The sequence below is a fragment of the Chelonoidis abingdonii genome, chromosome 22 (assembly GCF_003597395.2).
Source record: "Chelonoidis abingdonii isolate Lonesome George chromosome 22, CheloAbing_2.0, whole genome shotgun sequence".
Classification (NCBI taxonomy): Eukaryota; Metazoa; Chordata; order Testudines; family Testudinidae; genus Chelonoidis; species Chelonoidis abingdonii.
The window spans coordinates 13,944,260-13,962,953 of record NC_133790.1 but is presented as its reverse complement, the minus strand read 5'-3'; the positions used below and the strand labels follow the sequence as shown (position 1 = coordinate 13,962,953).

The 18,694-nt window shown below is 37.9% G+C and overlaps 1 protein-coding gene and 1 non-coding gene across 2 annotated transcripts in view; both read right to left on the bottom strand.

The window, feature by feature from the left end:
- Window positions 1-18,694, bottom strand: part of LOC116839793 (E1A-binding protein p400-like) — a 47,135-nt gene that overhangs the window by 15,218 nt on the left and 13,223 nt on the right. Inside the window, exons 11-24 of the mRNA XM_032805970.2 lie at window positions 17,115-17,284; window positions 16,761-16,935; window positions 16,533-16,669; window positions 15,409-15,595; window positions 12,941-13,107; window positions 11,760-11,929; window positions 10,387-10,551; window positions 6,671-6,844; window positions 5,108-5,178; window positions 4,438-4,736; window positions 3,263-3,465; window positions 2,997-3,166; window positions 1,744-1,940; window positions 325-436 (exon numbers count right to left, since the gene is read on the bottom strand). Of these exons, the coding sequence (XP_032661861.1) occupies window positions 325-436; window positions 1,744-1,940; window positions 2,997-3,166; window positions 3,263-3,465; window positions 4,438-4,736; window positions 5,108-5,178; window positions 6,671-6,844; window positions 10,387-10,551; window positions 11,760-11,929; window positions 12,941-13,107; window positions 15,409-15,595; window positions 16,533-16,669; window positions 16,761-16,935; window positions 17,115-17,284 (2,397 nt within the window). The remainder of the gene's footprint in view (window positions 1-324; window positions 437-1,743; window positions 1,941-2,996; window positions 3,167-3,262; window positions 3,466-4,437; window positions 4,737-5,107; window positions 5,179-6,670; window positions 6,845-10,386; window positions 10,552-11,759; window positions 11,930-12,940; window positions 13,108-15,408; window positions 15,596-16,532; window positions 16,670-16,760; window positions 16,936-17,114; window positions 17,285-18,694) is intronic.
- On the bottom strand, window positions 2,451-2,588 carry LOC116839806 (small nucleolar RNA SNORA49). Its single transcript, XR_004377236.1, has one exon. It is a non-coding gene; the product is annotated as a small nucleolar RNA SNORA49 (small nucleolar RNA).

Sequence of the window (18,694 nt, the reverse complement as noted above, 5' to 3'; positions counted from 1 at the left end):
TAAATGTAAAGGAATGTTTCTACATTCATTTCATAGTTACTAAGTGCTACAGACCAATCGATGTAGCTTTCAAACTAGCCTTGTAAAATCATCATGAAAATTTCCTATGCAGGCACAAAATGTACTGTTACAATAATAGTTTAATGTTACGTGCTTATGAAAGATATTACTAGCCCTGGGCAAAAGGCTGCTCTTTAAGACAGCAATGCTGCAAGGTGTTGAGCACTCTGATGCCAATCCAGTAAGGCTCTCAAATATGCACTTAACTTTAATTTTCATGCATCTTCAATAGTACTATTCACATGCTTAAACATTTTGCAGTACCTGTGTTAAAAATGTCATAGGATAGTTATTTCCCTGAGTGGCTCCTTCTTTAATCAAACATTTAGTGCCATTTTTCAACAGCATCTCTTCTACCGAATTACCACTTACAAGCCTGTGGAACAAAACACCCAGTAAATACAGCAACATTAAAAATATGTTCTTCCGAAATTAAGCATTTAACAACTAACTTTCTTTATATTATAGCAGTGTCTAGCAGCACAAATTTAGTTCAGGGCCTGTTATGCATTTTCATTAGAGACCTTGATTTTTTCAAGCAAAACTTCAAAGTTCTTTTACAAGTTCAAATATCACTTTCAAAACACAGTTATTTTCAAAATACAGGACAAAGTTTGGAATAAAAAAACAACTTTATGTAAAAATAACTTCAAAGCATAAAAATACTTGCAATGCATATCCCCAGTATGAAAAAGTCCACAATATATACCTCCTGTTGATCTCCCTCAATAGCTTCAAACATTTAGAAGGGCAACTGTCAGACTACAACTACTATACGTGGCACTTCACAGAAGCTAAGCAAGTGTCCATATGCTTAGCCCTCTGTTCAGGAATTAGCAGTCACCTAAGAGAAGCCCTCCATCACTAGTAGTGTCAGGAGATGACTGCTCTCTATAAATACATCAGAGGGATCAACACAAGAAAGAAAGAGGGAGTTAAAGATAAAGGCCAATGTTGGCACAAGAACAAACGGATATAAACTGGCTATCCACAAGTTTAGGCTTGAAATTAGACAAAGATTTCTAACCATCAAAGGAGTGAAGTTTTGGAACAGCTTCTGTAACTTGAAGTCCTTAAATCAAGTTTTGAGAACTTCACAAACTCAGCCAGAGGTCACAGGCCTATTACAGGAGTGGACGGGTAAGGTTCTGTAATGTGCAGGAGGTCAAGACTAGATTATCCTGATGATCCCTTCTGGTGGTAAGTCTATGAATCTGTCAGACTAGAGCCTCATGATCACCAACACCTGCTGGTCAATGGTTTCAAAAGCTACCAATAGACTTCAGTCAGCAAGGACATTTATTGTCCATCACCATCAAGAGATTGTCAGGCATATTAACCATAACAGTCAGAACAGAATACTGAGAAAGAGAGATGATTTAGAATAAGAAAACAGAAAAATGGAAGAGGAAGACAGAGATATAATGATGGAAAAGAACAAGGTTTTAAGCTTCCCGTTAGTCTTAAGGGGGAAAAAGGGTTTTCAGGTGGAGAATATCCCAACATCAGAATGCAAATGTTTTATAGTGGAACTGAGTTTAGTAGAAGCAGAGTTCAGCCAACACTGAGCACTTTTGAAAACCCCACCCCAAAGCCACTGCTAGGAGCACTTCCGCCAGTCTAAGTATTTTTCCCCTTTTCAGTTTTACAGCAGCTACACTGGCTTCTAAATACTAGTGTCACCTGTATATGTGGATGTCTTTGTTTCTCCCAATTGTATCACACCATTCCTGAGATTTTGCATGCATCACTGGATCTAAATCAGTGTCACAGAACACAACAGTGTTTGCCTCTATGTGACTGCCACCCATGGAAGGACTGTGGGAGGAAAGAATGGCACAGAAGATTCGCTTATCTCGGTTGAATCTTTTTATCAGCTCCTAAATAGGAAAAAGTTAGTGTTACAACTCCAAATTGTTGTACATTAAATCTTTGAACTACATTTTACTGCATCTTAAGAAGAAGATCTTAAATGCTAACGTTATTATTTATTTCTGTGATCTAAGTAAAAAAAGTGTTAACAAAAAGACTGTGAATGTTTTATAAACTGACACAAATAAATAATCCTAAATTTAATTTACATACTATTCTGAAATGTTTGAGAATCAGGCTTTAGTTGACCAATTTAAATACTACAGGTCTATGTAGTCATTCCATTTATCCTCTGTAGAACACATCACAAATATCTTCTTTTGTTGTTACATTATGCATACTTTCTTCTTGATTTCTCTTTTTACTTGCTAAATTGAATCCCCCCAGTACTGTGCAGATTGCTATGCTGCTTTAAGGCAAAATATTTTTCTTGATGTTTACACTGTATCTGGCTTAAAGCACAGTGATATATATGAGATGAAAAATGAGAAAGAAGAACTAACTATGTTATGGAGGCTAATGTTTGCTCAAATTGTAGACCCCAAAGGAAATGCAGAGTCCTACTGGGGAGGGATATGAGCATATTTTTAATTTATCCTCAGGCAATGCCAAGGCACTATACAGGCAAAAAAGCCCCTGGAGTAAGGCTGAGGAAAAGACAACAAACTTAAAAACACTCACCATGCATTTACAGACAGTATAATCACAAGCATTAAGTCACAAATATTATTAAAACATAACAGCTACTGTTCATCTCTGGATAAAATGATCTATAGCTCTCTACAAGAAATAATCATGAAGCAGGACAACTCAGGGTATGCGGTCTTGGCAACTTCCTCTCTTCCTTGAGACCTAGCAATTTAATTGATTTGTTTTTACAAAATGTGTTTTCTGTGCTACCACCACTTAGTTGTTCTAGCCAAATACACAGTAGGCCTATGGCACTGCCAAATAGGAAGACTTAGTTTTTAAAAACAGAGTGCTGTCGTATAAATCTCCACTTGGGCTTTCTTCCTCCAGTTATATGAATTAGTAAGAAACAGATGTTAACAGGCCTCTCTCACCAGATATTGCTCGCAGTTGACATTTTCATCAATTCTTATGTAGGTGAGAAAACGGACATTTAAGAACAGCTCCAATATATCTAACATTAGAATCATCTGTGTTAGAATCAGCGCACGGTGTCCTTCAGATTTCAACTTCTGAAGCAAGACAGCAAGAGCTTCCAATTTGCCTGTTTTTGAAAGAGAATAAATATAAAGGTTTTCATGCAGCATTCAAGTGTCAGAGAAAGGAGGTCTGTATAATATTGCCACCCATTCTCCTTTACCTGAATCAGACTGCACCAGACGGCGATCAGGGAACTGTAGTAAGCGTGGAGTTGTAATCTGTTGTAGGTGATGTAAATAGGGCGCTGCCTGCTCTTTAAGATTCTGCTTGAAAATTTTCATTCCATGCCTATATGAAGGAGGAGGATTTCCGACACGCAAATATGTGGGAGCAGCAACTGCTGCCGGCAGCACACAGAGAGTGCTGTAAAATGAAACAAAACTTTAATATAGCTTGAGCTGCTAAAAAATCCGCAGTCTATATGGAACACTGAGATAAATATTCAAAACCAGTATTAAAATATTAAGTGTCTGCCAGCATAATATCTCATCCAATCATCAGCCTCATATTTAATAACTATTAAACCTCATGTGTGCTTTTCTGACTGTGACATAATTTTTTATATTCTTGTTCCCAGGGTGTCTTATATACACTAGTAATTGATCATTTTGCAACCCATCCTGTTAAGCGTAGGTTGAATCAATGATTTTACCTTCTACACTAAGAAAGTGAGAGAATAAGATTTATGGGTTGGAAAGTGGAAAAAGGCACTTGAAAGTGAACGGATGGAAAAAGTTTTATGTCATGACATAGCGAACTAAGGACTCCTTGGTGTACCTACCTCTACAGATGAACGTGGGGTAAGAGAAATCCTAACTAACCAGATACACACTATTCCTCTGCCCCTTTTATTTCCTCTTTAGTTTATCCTTTACTCATCGATATTTGTTGTTCAGTATGGACCCTAGATTCAACTTCTTTTAAAAAGAGTCAGAAATGTCTGTATGGGTTTTTTTTTGTGTGGATGTAAAATGTTTAATATTTGTAGATAACCTGGGATTACCATGCAATTTACAACTATAGTACCTTCTTACCTGCTAGGATACAAAATGTAGACACAGCACAGGAGAATAATTAAACATGAGGGAAACAAGAAATAGTGCAGGAAACTTGATGTAACAAATTTACTTTCTTTAGCAAAAAGAACAGTTTTCATGATTCTGCAGTTGTAATATATATATTTTACAGAAGGGAAAGCTTTGTGGTAAAGTTTGTGTAAGACAAATGTAAATAAGTCTATTATTAGGACAGCTGAGAGAAATGCCTTCAGAAAATCCAAGATTTTACTACCAGATAAAATATAAATGTGTCAGTTTTATATTAAACTACAATTACCTATTAATATAATCCTTTAGGGATTCCTGTCGCTGATCGGATGTCAGGATCAGAGCTTGCAATGGATCATTTTGGCCTCCTGAGGCACTTGACGAAAGGCAACAGTTCACAAAACCAGCCCACATCCATTTGTTGTCGCTGGTAGAACTCTGCTGAGGAATCTTTTTTTCACCAATCAAAGAACAAATTCCCAACAAGTCTCTGCCATACAATGGGACTCTGGAACAACGTCGCTCATTTCCAGAAAATATTCTGTCCAGGCGCTCTTTTAGGTGCCTGTTCCTTTCCTCAAACGCTGTCTTTTATAATGAAATTCTGTTATTAATACGCTTCGACTAGATATAGCTTATGTAAACAAAAGAACACACAAATATAAGTCGCGCAAGAGAAACTTTACCTTAAGTGTGAATTCCAATAATGAAAGCGTGATAAGATTAGGTAACAAACAAAATGCAGTAAAGAATTGTACAAGGATAATGAAAACGTAGATGTTGGGATAGGACATTTTAAAGCAATCCACAAAATTAGCTTTCCCATGTCTCGCCACCTTTTCTGCTACCTTACACAATATGTGAAGTACAGCAGGAGGTATATTCTGCATGCTTTGTTAACATACTGTTCTACTTGGTACACACACATTCCCTCTCCCCCACCATATCTAGTATTATACCTGGGTTGGACATTCTAGGGTAGATACAGATTTTGATTCAGTTTCTGGATCATCCACTGCCAAATTGGTAACTGCATTTTTTCCAGAAAACAGACAGACAAAAAGAAGGTATTTATTTCATAACCGATATAAAATTTCATTTGATGGCTACAAATGATATTCTGATATAGGGATCTACTGCTCTCTAAAAACGCCACACATCAGCAAAGAGAAAAAGATTGACATGTATATACCATCTTTCATTCAAAGATCCCAGAAGGCTTGACAATTTCACAAAGAACATAACAGATCTCTAATAATACAGAGGGAGTAACTGGTGACTTTAATAAAACAGGAGAAATAATACTCTTGGGCATAATCTGAAGGAAAAACTATATTTCAATTTTAAATGGACTGAAAAAAGAAATATTATTTATCTTATATTACAAGGCAGAGTTATATTTTCTTGCCTATTAGAAGTCTGATTAGCAACAGAAGACCAGTCTCTCATAGATAATATATTAATTAGGTGTGGTCAAAATGTATCCAACTATACTAAATACCTGCATGCATCATTCACTGCAATCCCCTTCGATCAATTTTGGAAGACAAAACTTAAGTCTTTTTGAAACAAACTGACATTTTGAATAGTTCAAAAACTTTTAGGAGCAAGCATTAAAGATTCTAAAATATATATTATTTTTCCAAAATGCGTACTAATAGTTAAAATTCCAGCTGCTCAGCTGGGCCTCTCACCAAAATTACAGCAAGGCTCAGACTGCAGAAGTCACACCATTACAAAAACATATATGCTTCATATACCATGAACCTGTTCTGCTCTGATGAAGGGTTTGCTATTAAAAAGTAACAAGGATCCCATTCTCTGCCTGTTTCAGAAAGCATATCTGTCAACTCTCAATATTTTCCAGCTCTTACGAATGGAGCTGTGAGGCAGAGTTCAAGAACAGTATGATGTACATGCCTCCCAACTTTATTTACAAGGGCTGTGTTATTTTTAAATCAATATATTTTTCAGATTAATGGAACATTTTGCTTGTCAACAGTGTCCATTTAGATTGATCAACTAGACAGTTCCGTAGTATTCACTTACATTATACTGCAGACTCAAACAACTGATGATCAATTACACTGTACAAAAATATAATCTAGTACGAACAGATGAATTATACACCTAACAGAAAGGCATGTTGCCATCTTCTGACAGAGCTCCTTATCTGAATTTACATCAACTGTTACACTTCAACAACATCCAGATTATGTAGCTACTGGCAGTTTTATATAGACGGATTTTCCTTTCCTTTGTCTCCAGAACCAGAAAATGAGATCCAAGGTGTATGGTAGGTACTTATAGGTACTCAAACAGATAACAAAAAGTCTGTAGACTCATGCAACACTCCCCAAAGATGTCAGATGTTATCAGTCATGAACTAAATTTCTTTCTTTGTTTCTGACTAGAAGTGTCAGGACTCAATATTAATACTTCAACCGCATTCCAAACTGAATAAATAGTATTCTGCTGAAACAACTGATTCCCGTATGCTATCTGGCGAAAGAGGTACTTACTTTGCTGTCTTACTATTATAGACGTTGGCACATCTGCTTGATGCTTTAAATGCTTTGGGAAGCCGGTATCTTGAACAGTCCCAGCCCCAGCACGATAGAGGGGCAACAAGGCAACTGGCCACTGAGATTGCAAATCCCACAAGCCTGGCACTGAAACAATGTGAAGAACATTTCCTGCAACGGTAAATGCACAATTTAATGAGTAAATTCTGGAAATGGCAAATCTAGTCTACACCTATTTGCCACTTCATGCAATAAAAAAATGAAACCATACAGTTAGAACAGTATAAATGATACCTTGCCATTTTTCCCATAAATGTTTTTTATGCCTCACAAATGTCCTTTGCGTAAGTTTCCCCTCCATAGTCCTGATGAATAATTATGTAAGAGTGAATGCAATGAAAATCTGTCCGCAAGAGAGCAATCACTCTAAATACCAAACAGGTATCAGGCACCTTAATGGATTCCTGAGATTTCTTCATCTGGCCTAAAAAAGGTGAGCTATTTCTTCCAATAGTATAACCCCCCCAAAGCCAACTTTCCCCACTGCTCACACATTTTACTGCCTCCATATACCTACTTCTAGCATCTTGGAAGTAATGGTTCTCCAGAAACTCCCCTTCTGCAGAGTAATATACATATCTACTTCTGGGCCAGAATAATTTTAGGTTTAAGTTGTTTTTTTTTTTAAAGACAAATAATAAATTTCAGTTCCCCATTCCTACCAGAAAGACCCCTAGAAGACAGCATATGCATTGTTATCACTCTTCCCCTCCCTGAAAGCTTTCCCTTTCTTTTACTTTGTCAAAGATATATCATTGAGGTTAGGTTTTCCAATTAACTTCCCACTCTGGGGTATAGATTTAAATCTTTTTCTGAAGTCTTTTTAGGAGCGTGGAGTACCTGAACTCAAATTCCAAAGAAAAGCCCTCATTCCCATATTGTATATGTTGATTTCCAGGACTCATCAGCTCTCTAAAACTTTAACTATATAGAGTAAATTAGTTCTAACAAGTCTGTCACTGATATAAGTATCAAACACTTTCTCCTCTCCACATTACTCTTATTAACACTTGGACTTCCATAATGCATTTCATTTAAGGATTTCTAATCATATTACAAATGTTATTTGTGCCTTACAACTCCCCTTAGTGTCCCTGAGGGGCATAAACCTCAGTACCAGTGCAAAAAATGGTTATTAGTACAACTATAAAATTTACAATAATTTTAGAAAACGTCTTTACTGAATTTTAGGAGAGAGAATTTCTTTCATACATATAGATTCAGAGATTACAAAGCCAGAAAGGACATTTGTGATTATCTAGTCTGACCTCCAAAGGACTTTCATGAATTAATTCCTGTTTGAACTAGAGAACATTTTTTAAAAATTTCTAATCTTGATCTAAAAATAGCCAATGATAAAGAATCCACCATAACCTTTGATAAATTATTCTAATAGTTAATTACCCTCACTGTTAAAAATTTGCACCTTATTTCCAGGCTCAATTTGTTCAGCTTCAGCTTCTAGGACACTGGATCTTGTTATACCTGTCTGCTAGATTGAAGAGCTCATAAAAGTTTTGTTCCCAATTTAGGTACCCATAGACTGTAATCAAGTCACCAGTAATCCTCTTTTTGTTAAACAAAACAGACTGAGCTCTTTGAGTCTATCACTGTAAGGCATGCTTTCCCATTCTTTATAGTATCCCACTAGAGGTCGCCCATGGAACGTGAAGCGTAACTCACATGTTTATGTTTTTCGCTGCTTATTTTATTAAATGAAATGTCCAGACTATCTGAAAAACTCCTCAGAAATCTTTGCTTTCCCCAAGTAAGTGACAAATATGAAAAGCTTCAAGGAAAATACACTTCTACGTTGATATAATGCTGTCCTCGGAAGCCAAAAACTCTTACCACGTTATAGGTGAAACTGCACTATATTGAACTTGATTTGATCTGCCACAGCAGGAAGCCCCGCCACCCTGGAGCGCAGCTTTACCACATTATCTCCGAATTCATGTTATACTGGGTGGCGTTATATCGAGGTAGAGGTGTACCTCCTCTTTGGCCATACATCTGTACTAATCACCTCAAGGGCTGATGGCACAAGTTCTGGAATGCAGCTTTACAATTTTATTTTGCTTAGTTATTATATATTGTTTTATTGTATTTATGTTAGACAGATACATCTAAATGTTAGTGATTTTTACCTTGACTAGTGTGATTGGTAGGAGCCTATAATTGTAAATTGTGGGTGAAGCTACTAACAACCAAGAGTTGTGATGTGTAGCTCCTAGTTTATCAAGGCCATAAAGCCTAAGGCAGGAGCCTCTTATAATCCCTCTCTTCTTTCCAAAGAGAAAAAACTTCAGTTTTAAACCCATACAAAGAATTCTTGAAATATTTTGATTTAAACTGATTTCTTTTATATACATTCATTTAACTTTAAGGAAAGCACAAAGACAAAAGCAATGAGCTTAAAGTTGAAACCTTACAATCCTGCAGCATGTGCATTAGTAGATTGGGTGTTCACAAGCTGAAGATGCTCCCAAGAGCATCCCGTGAAGGTACTGAACAATAAACAAAAAAGAAATGTGACAACAGCTGATATTTGGATCCTGCCAACACTCTGGAAGAGGTTTGTATTTAGTGAAACTACAGAAAGAGAAAGAGATAAATCTCCCTGAAATGAGATACCAGATCTCAGCACTGTCTGATCATGTCATTCAAGCAAGTGGACAAAGCAGCACATAGTATCAAGCCGTAACCTTCCAATTCAGCATTGCTTCTGCAACACAATAAAATTACCAAGCCATCAGCACCGTTGGTAAAATGATGTTTGCAAAAGCACTGCCAAGGGATTGGACTTAAATTGTTCTTGTAATAATTTTAATGTGTGTTGAAATGCTATTGTAATTTAAGGTACTAACAACTTCTCTTGTTAAACACCAGACTATTTAGACTGTGTACTTTTGGAGGAGGCGGCTTATCATAACAATGGTAGACAGAGAGAAATAGTGGGATTTAATATGAATTTAAGATTCTCAGTATTCATTATTCACCTACCCCAAGACCACCCCTTAAAGTGAATTGTTGGGCTTAAGAAACTTTGCCATTTCAGTTGAACTGAACTGAACTATGGCCTTTGAAACTGAAGAAAGTACTCAGTTAAGATCACTTGCCTCTGCCCATTCACTAACTGTTTAGGTTATCCACGATAAAACAAGTGAGTACCAGAGGCGGGAGTAGGACCGAGGAATCCCACCTTTCAGTCCACAGCTCTCAATGCCTCCCAATTATAATTTTGCAACAAGAGCTCAAGCAGCTTTGCAAAAAAAGACCTAACAATTTTGACACAATCCCAGCACAAGTGTTACAGGCCTCCTTTCCTTTCTGCCATGATGATTTATAATAGTAAAAAATAAAATATTAATATTAAAATAAAATAATAGTAAAAAAGTTAGAGAATACAAATCTGTCCATTACTGCAATTAAAATAACCATTTATAAAAGCTATAAATAAATTTTAATATAATACTTTTTATGTAATAAAGGATTGGGATCCTGTTGTGCCAGGCAGGCACCATGCAAACATATATGCAGACATGTTCTCTTCTCCAAAAAAGATTATAAACCAAGATTTTCAACAAACAGCCAGATGTTTTGCTCCAATAGGCTTAGCAAAAGCAATTGCTTGAAGCTGAACAGTACAGTACCTTGAAGTTGCCGAAGACGCCCTCCAGTAAGCTGGCAGAGTTGGCCATAAGATAAAGTAAATGTTTTCCCTTTAAACTGCAGTGTTACAGGCATGTCTGGCTGAATAGTTTTGCCTTGTGCTCTCGCTGTGGAGGGCAGCTGGCTTAGTTTTATTATCTTGTCACCTGGCAAAAACAGAAGGAAAAAGGTGCACGGCATTTAAATTGAGATGTTTCTCTTTCAACACCCCAAAACTTGGGGACTGACCCTACACACGCATTGTGTGTCACATTTCCAGATAGGAAAGCAGATCAGCCAAACTCCACATTTGGGCCATGAGTTGCACTTTGCCATGAGCTACTGTAGAGGTTCCCTATTCCAATCATAGCTTCTTCAGTACAATTCAGTGTTTTCTTTCCCTCCTCAAAAGCTGCAAATAAACTCTAATAGTTTGTTAGGTATGAAGCCACATCTAAATGATTGACAGAGACAGTCAGGAACAACAGGACAACAGCTGTGTGGACACACTCCACATTTGCACTGTAAGTAGTATTTGCAATAATGTGCACATGCATTTTAAATTTCTCCCATATTGTGCAGGGCTTTAAAAAATATAGCTTGATATATTTTAGGCAGTAAGTGTACTTAGGAAATTGACTATATTATCTAATAGATCTTCTCCATCTCCAACTTCTGTTTCAATTCAAGATTTATTTTCTTGCTGACTAAGTAAGCTTTTAAATGGAATCTGCTTATTGTTATTTTACAGGATCTTCTACTCTATCTCCAGTCCTACTCAATACTGGACTATGGATACTTTCCAAACAGATTTCTATTTATGTAACTACACAGACCTACATCATAAATAGGCTAACCATCAACATGTAGAGAATTTAATAAAGGTGTAACAAGCAGGACTTTAGTTTCAGCTCTCAGTCACCTAAAACGGATCGAGGTTTCAGAAGGCTGTGTCATATGATACAAGTCAGTGTTCAGCAACTCCAGTGGTTACTATGACAGGGAGTAAGACCAAGAAAGGCAAGTCTAGTTAGCCTATGTAGAGAGACAGTAAAGGTTGATACATGTCTGACACTAAGGATGTCAGGGGAAATATGTGGAATTGATTTAATCAAGATGAAAATCCATGGAATCCCTAGAGATCCCCAAACATTAAAATTTCCAAGTTTGCATAGCAACATTAATCTCCTCATAGAAGAAAAAAATGAATTATCTGTTTTGACTTTGAGAGAGAATTCAGGCTAGAGAACCTGAGCAAGTTACATTTAAGAAGGGATATGGATAGTTCTCAAACTACAAGGAATATTTACTTTATGCTGAAAAAGCTCTGGAGAGAAAAGAAAGTAACAACAATGCATTGGTATACAGATCAAACCTTTCTTATTATAATTTGCTGAAAATGTGGCAAGAGGCAATCTTCCTTGTCTTTTCCCATAATGTGTTGCCATAACCGTTACTGTATTCCCTGTATGCCATGATGGAGGAGTTGGGAAATCTACAATCCTACCTTCAGGTTTCTGTCCATATTCCACTGGTTGAAATAACCTAGATATATTAAAAAAACAAAACAAAACAAAAAAAACCACACACACAGAAAAGGTATATTAGGAATTAATAAGAAATGCTATTAACCCTTTGATCCAAATACAAAACTCAAGTTAAAGGCCCAATTATTCTTTATAGTGGCATAGAGGTTAAAGGAGCCCCACAGAGCACACTAGGAAGGAATCTGACTCTTTATCCCAGAGTTTACCAGCATGCAGAGGAGGCACATTCTCTGCTACACCACTTCAGAAGGTGCAGTATACCCCAGGTACCCAGTCAGCTCCATAGGCTGGTATGGAGGGATATCAGGGTCAGGGGCCTGCATCCTTCCCACCTCTTTTGAAGTGTTTCACTTCTCCTGCTCCCAACTCCCGCAGAGGTGTTCGCAAGGACCAATATCTATGCTTTACAAAGCACATGGTCTCAGTTGTGGCTGGCTGCAGCTCAGGGGCATGTGGGACAGGGACCCCTGTAATCACACATGCTTTGAGCACCTACAGAGCAGTCTCCAAAATAATCTGTAATTAATCTTAGTGTGTATTTCTCCACTGAGAATAAGACTGCCTGTCACCAGAATTATGTGAAACTTTCTGTATATTAATTTAGCCGCCCTTTCAATTCTTAAGGTTCCTCCAATGACACAGATGTCTAATACAATCAGCATAGGATACTCTTACACAGTCATCCACAAGCCAGAGCTCACCTGAGCCTAACTGTCTACATGGCTATTTTTTAGCCCTACAGCCCAAGCCCCGCGAGTTCAAGTCAGCTGACCTGGGCCAGGTGCAGCCATGCTGCAGGTCTTTTATCCCTGTGTAGATGTACCCTTGTAGGTTACAAACAAAGTTGTTAACCAGCAAAAGACAGCCCCCTTTCCTTCAGGGGACAAACATATCATCTCAAGTAGCTGTCAGTTTGGGAGCAAGAGACAGGGAGTCAAACTGTGACAGTTCTGAACCTCTCCCCCACCACTGTTCCCTTTTTGACTGGCATTTCCAAAACCACATGTACCTGTTTGGTTTGAGCTTCATTGGTTTGGGTCTGGGTGAAGGATTAGGGGAGCTGTAGATCTCTTCAATAAGCTTTCTAGTCACCTTTTGTTTTGGTAGTACTTGTGCCTCATAGTCAGTCATTTTGTTTTCCACTCCAATCAGATCAAAGAGACAAGTGTCTGAATCCTAGTTTTAATTTAAAATAAAAAGTATTGAGAAAAATTCTAACAATTCCTAACCAGAAAATTAAGAAATACCAGGTTCTTTGTATTTTTTAGAGATCAAGTGTGATAAGAAACAGTAGGAAGACAAAGCAAGGAAAAGAAGATCGATCAAGCATCACATGGTTTTACATAAAGCAGTTACTTAAAAGATTCTGGAAGAATAAGACAAACGAGTGATAGGCTCAGGTCACCAAAAGTCAGGGATAGGATAGCACTCTTCATTTAAAACATTCAGTTGAATGTAATGTGTGTTTAAAGCATCTGTCTTCCCTAATTGGTTTCTTGTCTTCCCCTCTTCCTAACATAGTAACTCAGGTCTCAATCCCTCTCCTTTTTCGTCTCTTATCATCTACTCCAGTTCTTCCATAAGCTTTTGGCCCTTCCCAATTCTCCATCAGGCTTGATATTTTGTAACTGCTTACAACCCAAAGATACATATGGTTTTTATTCTGTGCTTTTCCCGTGCCATTTTCTTATTATAATGATATATATTGACACTTTTAATACAGCTTTAAAAAACAGAAAATAAGACTAGTAAGTATGTAGAAATGGTCTGGCCTACCACAGAGTTAATTTTTTTTTTTTTGAGTACATCAGTCTCAGGTCAATTGGCCATTTTGGAAGTGAACAAACAAACAGACAATCCCCATTTTCTCTTTAGGTTCACTGGAATGTGAGAATCTATACTCACTACTCAATAAAAACTTAAGAGGGGATCCACAAAGGGACTAAGGTGATCCACCACCGAACATCGCAGCACGGCAGCTAACTTCTAGGCACCTGGAAGGTCACAGGAACAACACTACTATCCACAAAGCCTGAGTTAGGCCATGGCTACACTTACATTTTTGCAGCGCTGGTAGTTACAGCTGTGGTCGTACAGCTGTGGAGGGCCAGCGCTGCAGTGTGGCCACACTGACAGCGACCAGCGCTGCAGTGTGGCCACATTTGCAGCGCTGTTGGGAGTGGTGCATTGTGGGCAGCTATCCCAGCGTTCAAGTGGCTGCAACGTGCTTTTCAAAAGAGGGGGGTGGGGTGGAATGTGACATGCAGCGTCGGGGAGACAGAGAGAGTGGATTTTTGGAGCAGACACTGTGTGACAGCTCCCTGCCTTGCAAATCTGGCCATTTCCCCCACCCCTCTCTCAATCACTCTTAAATGTAAAAAGGCTTCAGCCAGGATAAGAGCTCTCCAACCGACTCCCTCCCCTCCCCCCCGCCCTGCTGTTTGTCTCTCAAGCAAACAACTGTGAACATTCCAAAGCCTCCGCTCGGCTCGGGCTGCGCTCGCTGCAGCAAGAGCAGCTGTGTTTGTTTTGAAAATAATAGCTCCGGGAGAATTGTGGGATACTCCTCAATACCCTGGAGGCCAATTACAGCGCTGGTGATGTTCACACCTGATGACCATGCTGCATCACCAGCGCTGGATTCGCTACACCCGTAGCAGACCAGGAGTACAGCCAGCGCTGTAGACAGGGAGTTGCAGTGCTGGCTGAGCTTTGTAAGTGTGGACACCTGCTAAGTTGCAGCACTGTAACCCCCTCACCAGCGCTGCAACTTGCAAGTGTAGCCAAGGCCTCAGGCACCTAAGGCACCCAAACAATTAACAAGGAGAAATAGGCGCCTTTGACTGTGATCCACAAAGCCAGCAGGCTAGGCAGCTGGGTCATTTAAACTAGCCAATTGGAAATGCCAACCAAAGGGGTGTATGGTAAGCCCCATCATTCTCTTGGACTCAGGCTCCTAAATTGAGGCTGCAGGGAGGTGCCTATCTCTGCGAACAATCCACGAACCAGGAGCAAGATAGGCATTTGGCTGACTGGGCCCAAAAGAAAACAAACAGTCGGGGAGGGAAGGTGAATGACATACCTTCCTTATAATCTTTAGGCAAGTGGATAGAGTGCTCACCCAGGATATGGGAAATCCCCAGTTCAAGTCTCCCCTTTTGTTGAGCAGAAGAAGGGATTTGAACAGGGATCTGCCACCTCTCAGGTGATTGCCCTAACCACTAGGCTACAGAATCATTCTAACTATCTTGGGCCCAATGAATATGTAATTATTCATCTATTTAATTAAAGTGAAATAACTTCAATAAGAGACTGAAGGAGCCCACATGAAAATATTCCATAGTATAATGATTAGGGCAGTCAGGGCCCAGGCACTCGGTCGCACACACTTAATATCTCCAGCCAGATTTGAAAAACAATCTCAAGTGTCACATCAAGTACACAAGGATTATTTTTAACATTAACTTTTCCACTAACCTTCCAAAGATCCCGTTCTAGTACCTTTAGTGCTAGAGAAGCAGCTGTATATTCCAGTGTCTCTGATACATAGGAGGAGCCAGAAAGCCTGGGTTTTATCAGATCAGGATGATTACAGATCCTTTGGAGCTGTATCAGAACATGAAGGACACTGACAAAGTTTCCATTTTTAAGAGTTTCTTGGATTCTGTTCATTAAATGAAAATAAATTTAAATGAAAATTAGATTTAGAAAAGTTAGTTTCCAGTAGCCTAGCCTTTCTAGCGCTCTGAACCATTCCACAGATAATAGAGGTGGTGGCATGTTCATTAATTGCTGATTCTAGAGTTACTGTAAGATCATAAACTTCTGGAAAGTTTTATGGAAAATCTTTTTCACAATTCCTCTCATGTCTATGCAAAGCTAGTAGAACTTTAACTGCTTAGGTCCTGATCCTGCAAACACTTAAGCATTAGCATGACTTCACTCTCTCGAACAGTCCTATTGCCTTCAATGGAACTATTAACATGACAGAATTTATGAATGTATGTAAGTGTTTGCCAGATCAAGCCTTAGATTTTAATACCTGACCAAATATCTCAATTTCTTGAGAGTAAGAACTTGAAAAAGTTCACTGCAGAAAAGAACAAGTTAGACAAATATTCAACTAATATTTATGCTAGTTATCAGCATATCTTTCAGCTATTAAAATCACTTGAGAACTTAATCTAGATATGAGGTGTGGTATGTATGCACATATTTGTATGCATGTTATGCTTATGGGAAACTTTGCGTATCATCCCACTGTCTGTAATTATATGTAACTCATCTGCTTTCCTTGTTAATTGAATTTACTCTTTCCTGCTCATGAACAACTTGTTTATTAAAAATATATTTAACATTTGTGATTTTGACCATAAAAGAGAGAAGTAAATTAATGTTAAACTAAATGATTATTGCATTTAGTAAGCAGATAACATACTGTAATTACGACGTGTCCTTTAGTTACAACGTTTAGGTTGGATGGTTCACACCAAAAGAATCTTCCTTGCCACCAATCTCCATTCCTATTTGCAGTAATAAAACCTGAATATTCTCTCACTCTAATAAAGGCAACATTATGATTCACTGTTTGTTTGCTTTACCTTGGTTGTAATATCACATCTTCATACATAGCCTTCTGCCGATTAGAAAGATGACATTTCAGCACATATTCATATTTCTTTGGTAATTGTTTTTCAACATGTCTTTTGGATCTTCGCAGAATAAATGGTTGAATTATCTAAAAGAATAAAGGCAAGTAATAATTAAGTGATTATTTACCTGTGGCAACTCACAATAGGATTAAGAGAGTATCTTAAAGGTGGACATACTTTGTGCAATCTTGTAGCCACTTTATGGCAATAATCTTGGGTGTCCTCATTGGCTGCTTTCACCAGGAAATCCAGGTAAGGTATGGAAATTCCTGGAATTAGAAAATGCAGCATGGTCCACAACTCCCTCAAGGCATTGGGCAAAGGAGTGTCTATCAGGAGCAAATGATGCTGGCTGTGAACAATAAGAAAAAGCTGCAACTCTAGCATTAAAAATGAATTTAATAATTTAAAAAGAGTAATTTCCACAGCAAACAAATTAAAAGAAAAAATAAGTTTTAAACAACAGTTATTTTGTGAACAAAATAATGGATAGAGACATGCAAGAGGAAATAGTTTATTAATGTTCCAGACCTCTGGAGATGGAAGAGTGCCTCCCAGTGCTTCTCAGTCAGATTTTTAATTTTCTGCATGTCATCTACAACTAGGTACCTCCATCGCGTTTTCCTCAAGGTTTGGTGGCCTTTAAACAGTTGCTTGTATGAGGTGATACATACATTAAAGCTATTGGGTTTCATCAAGTCCTGCAACATACAAATCTTAAAAATTTCATCTTTATTCTCTTTTTTACTGGAATGAAGAATAAAGATTGGTGAGTGGGTCTCCTTTTGGGATTCAAATATATTATGTGCAAAGTTTTACATTCAAAGAGTGTACTGAAATCAGCTGATACAGCCTTATTTAATTTTAGACTGTGGCTAAGTTACTGGGAACACAATAATATAAAATATAATCAATATGAGTAGACAAATACTGATTAATAAACAACAGTGATTATTTTTTAACGTGTCAGTGCCTGGGCATAATTTTCTGCCTAACCTTGAGAATCATATATAATCTTGGACATAAGTAATGGAGGCTGTTTTTCTCCGTTCAGCAAAAGTTGCTTCTGTACGCAATGCTAAAACAAGTTAAAAACAAATAGCTTCCTAGCCAGCCAAAAACTCCTGATAGTAAAAAGAAGTCCCCCATTTAAATTATGTTTTCAAATCATTTGCTGAAATTGCAAGGCTCTGATTATACAGAAGCAAGCCTTTAGGTTAAATAAGAACTAAAGTATTGCAATATTTTTAAGAGATTAAAAATAAAGAAATCAATAGTATTCACTTTAATAGGAGTGAAATCCGCCAAGTAACTAACATTTTATAAAGCCAAGTGAAAATCTTTAGGCAAATTCCACCAACAAGGGCCACAAGGTCTATCTACTTGACTGCAAAAGTTGCTAGCCACTCGATATTTTTGGGAAAAGCAAACTAAGGAACCTATTTAGAAACACAAAAGCACAAATAATTTTAACTACATGACTGAAAAAAAAAGTCAACAATGATGCAAAAGATAAAGAGACATACAACTGTCATGACCTGCGATTTCATTAACTGTCTCCTGCTCTGGCACTGCATGAAGCTAAGACAAAATGACTATGTGAATTCTGTGGAGTATAAAAGCATCAGAGAGGATGGGAAAACTACACAAAGTCAAAAATACTTCCTGCTATGAAGGACCTCCGACTTGAAGAGGAAGTGAAGACAAACAACAGCAACTAAAAAAGATGGACAACAGCCCCACAGAAGGCCCAAAGGAACTTTTGCAAAAAGCCTCATATGGCACAACCAGAATGCTCCTGGCAGATGTTCAACATCCCTTACTGTGAAAGTTTCAAAAAATAAAAAATCAGAGAAATCTCTATTATTTGTTTTGCACATAAAGTTGGTAAACTTTGGAACCTAAAAAGAAAGCAGACCATCATCAGCTGGCCACTGTAAAGCAGCTCCTGTTGGTAACTATGAAGTGCAGGTCGCAAGCAAACCATGATTAGTGCTCTTTTGCTCACTCACTCTCTCACACGCTCTCTCTGAAAGGAGACTGCTGCATAATCAGAGAACAACAAAGAATGCAGATGTAAGACAACCTTATAGAAGGGTATCTGAATTAAA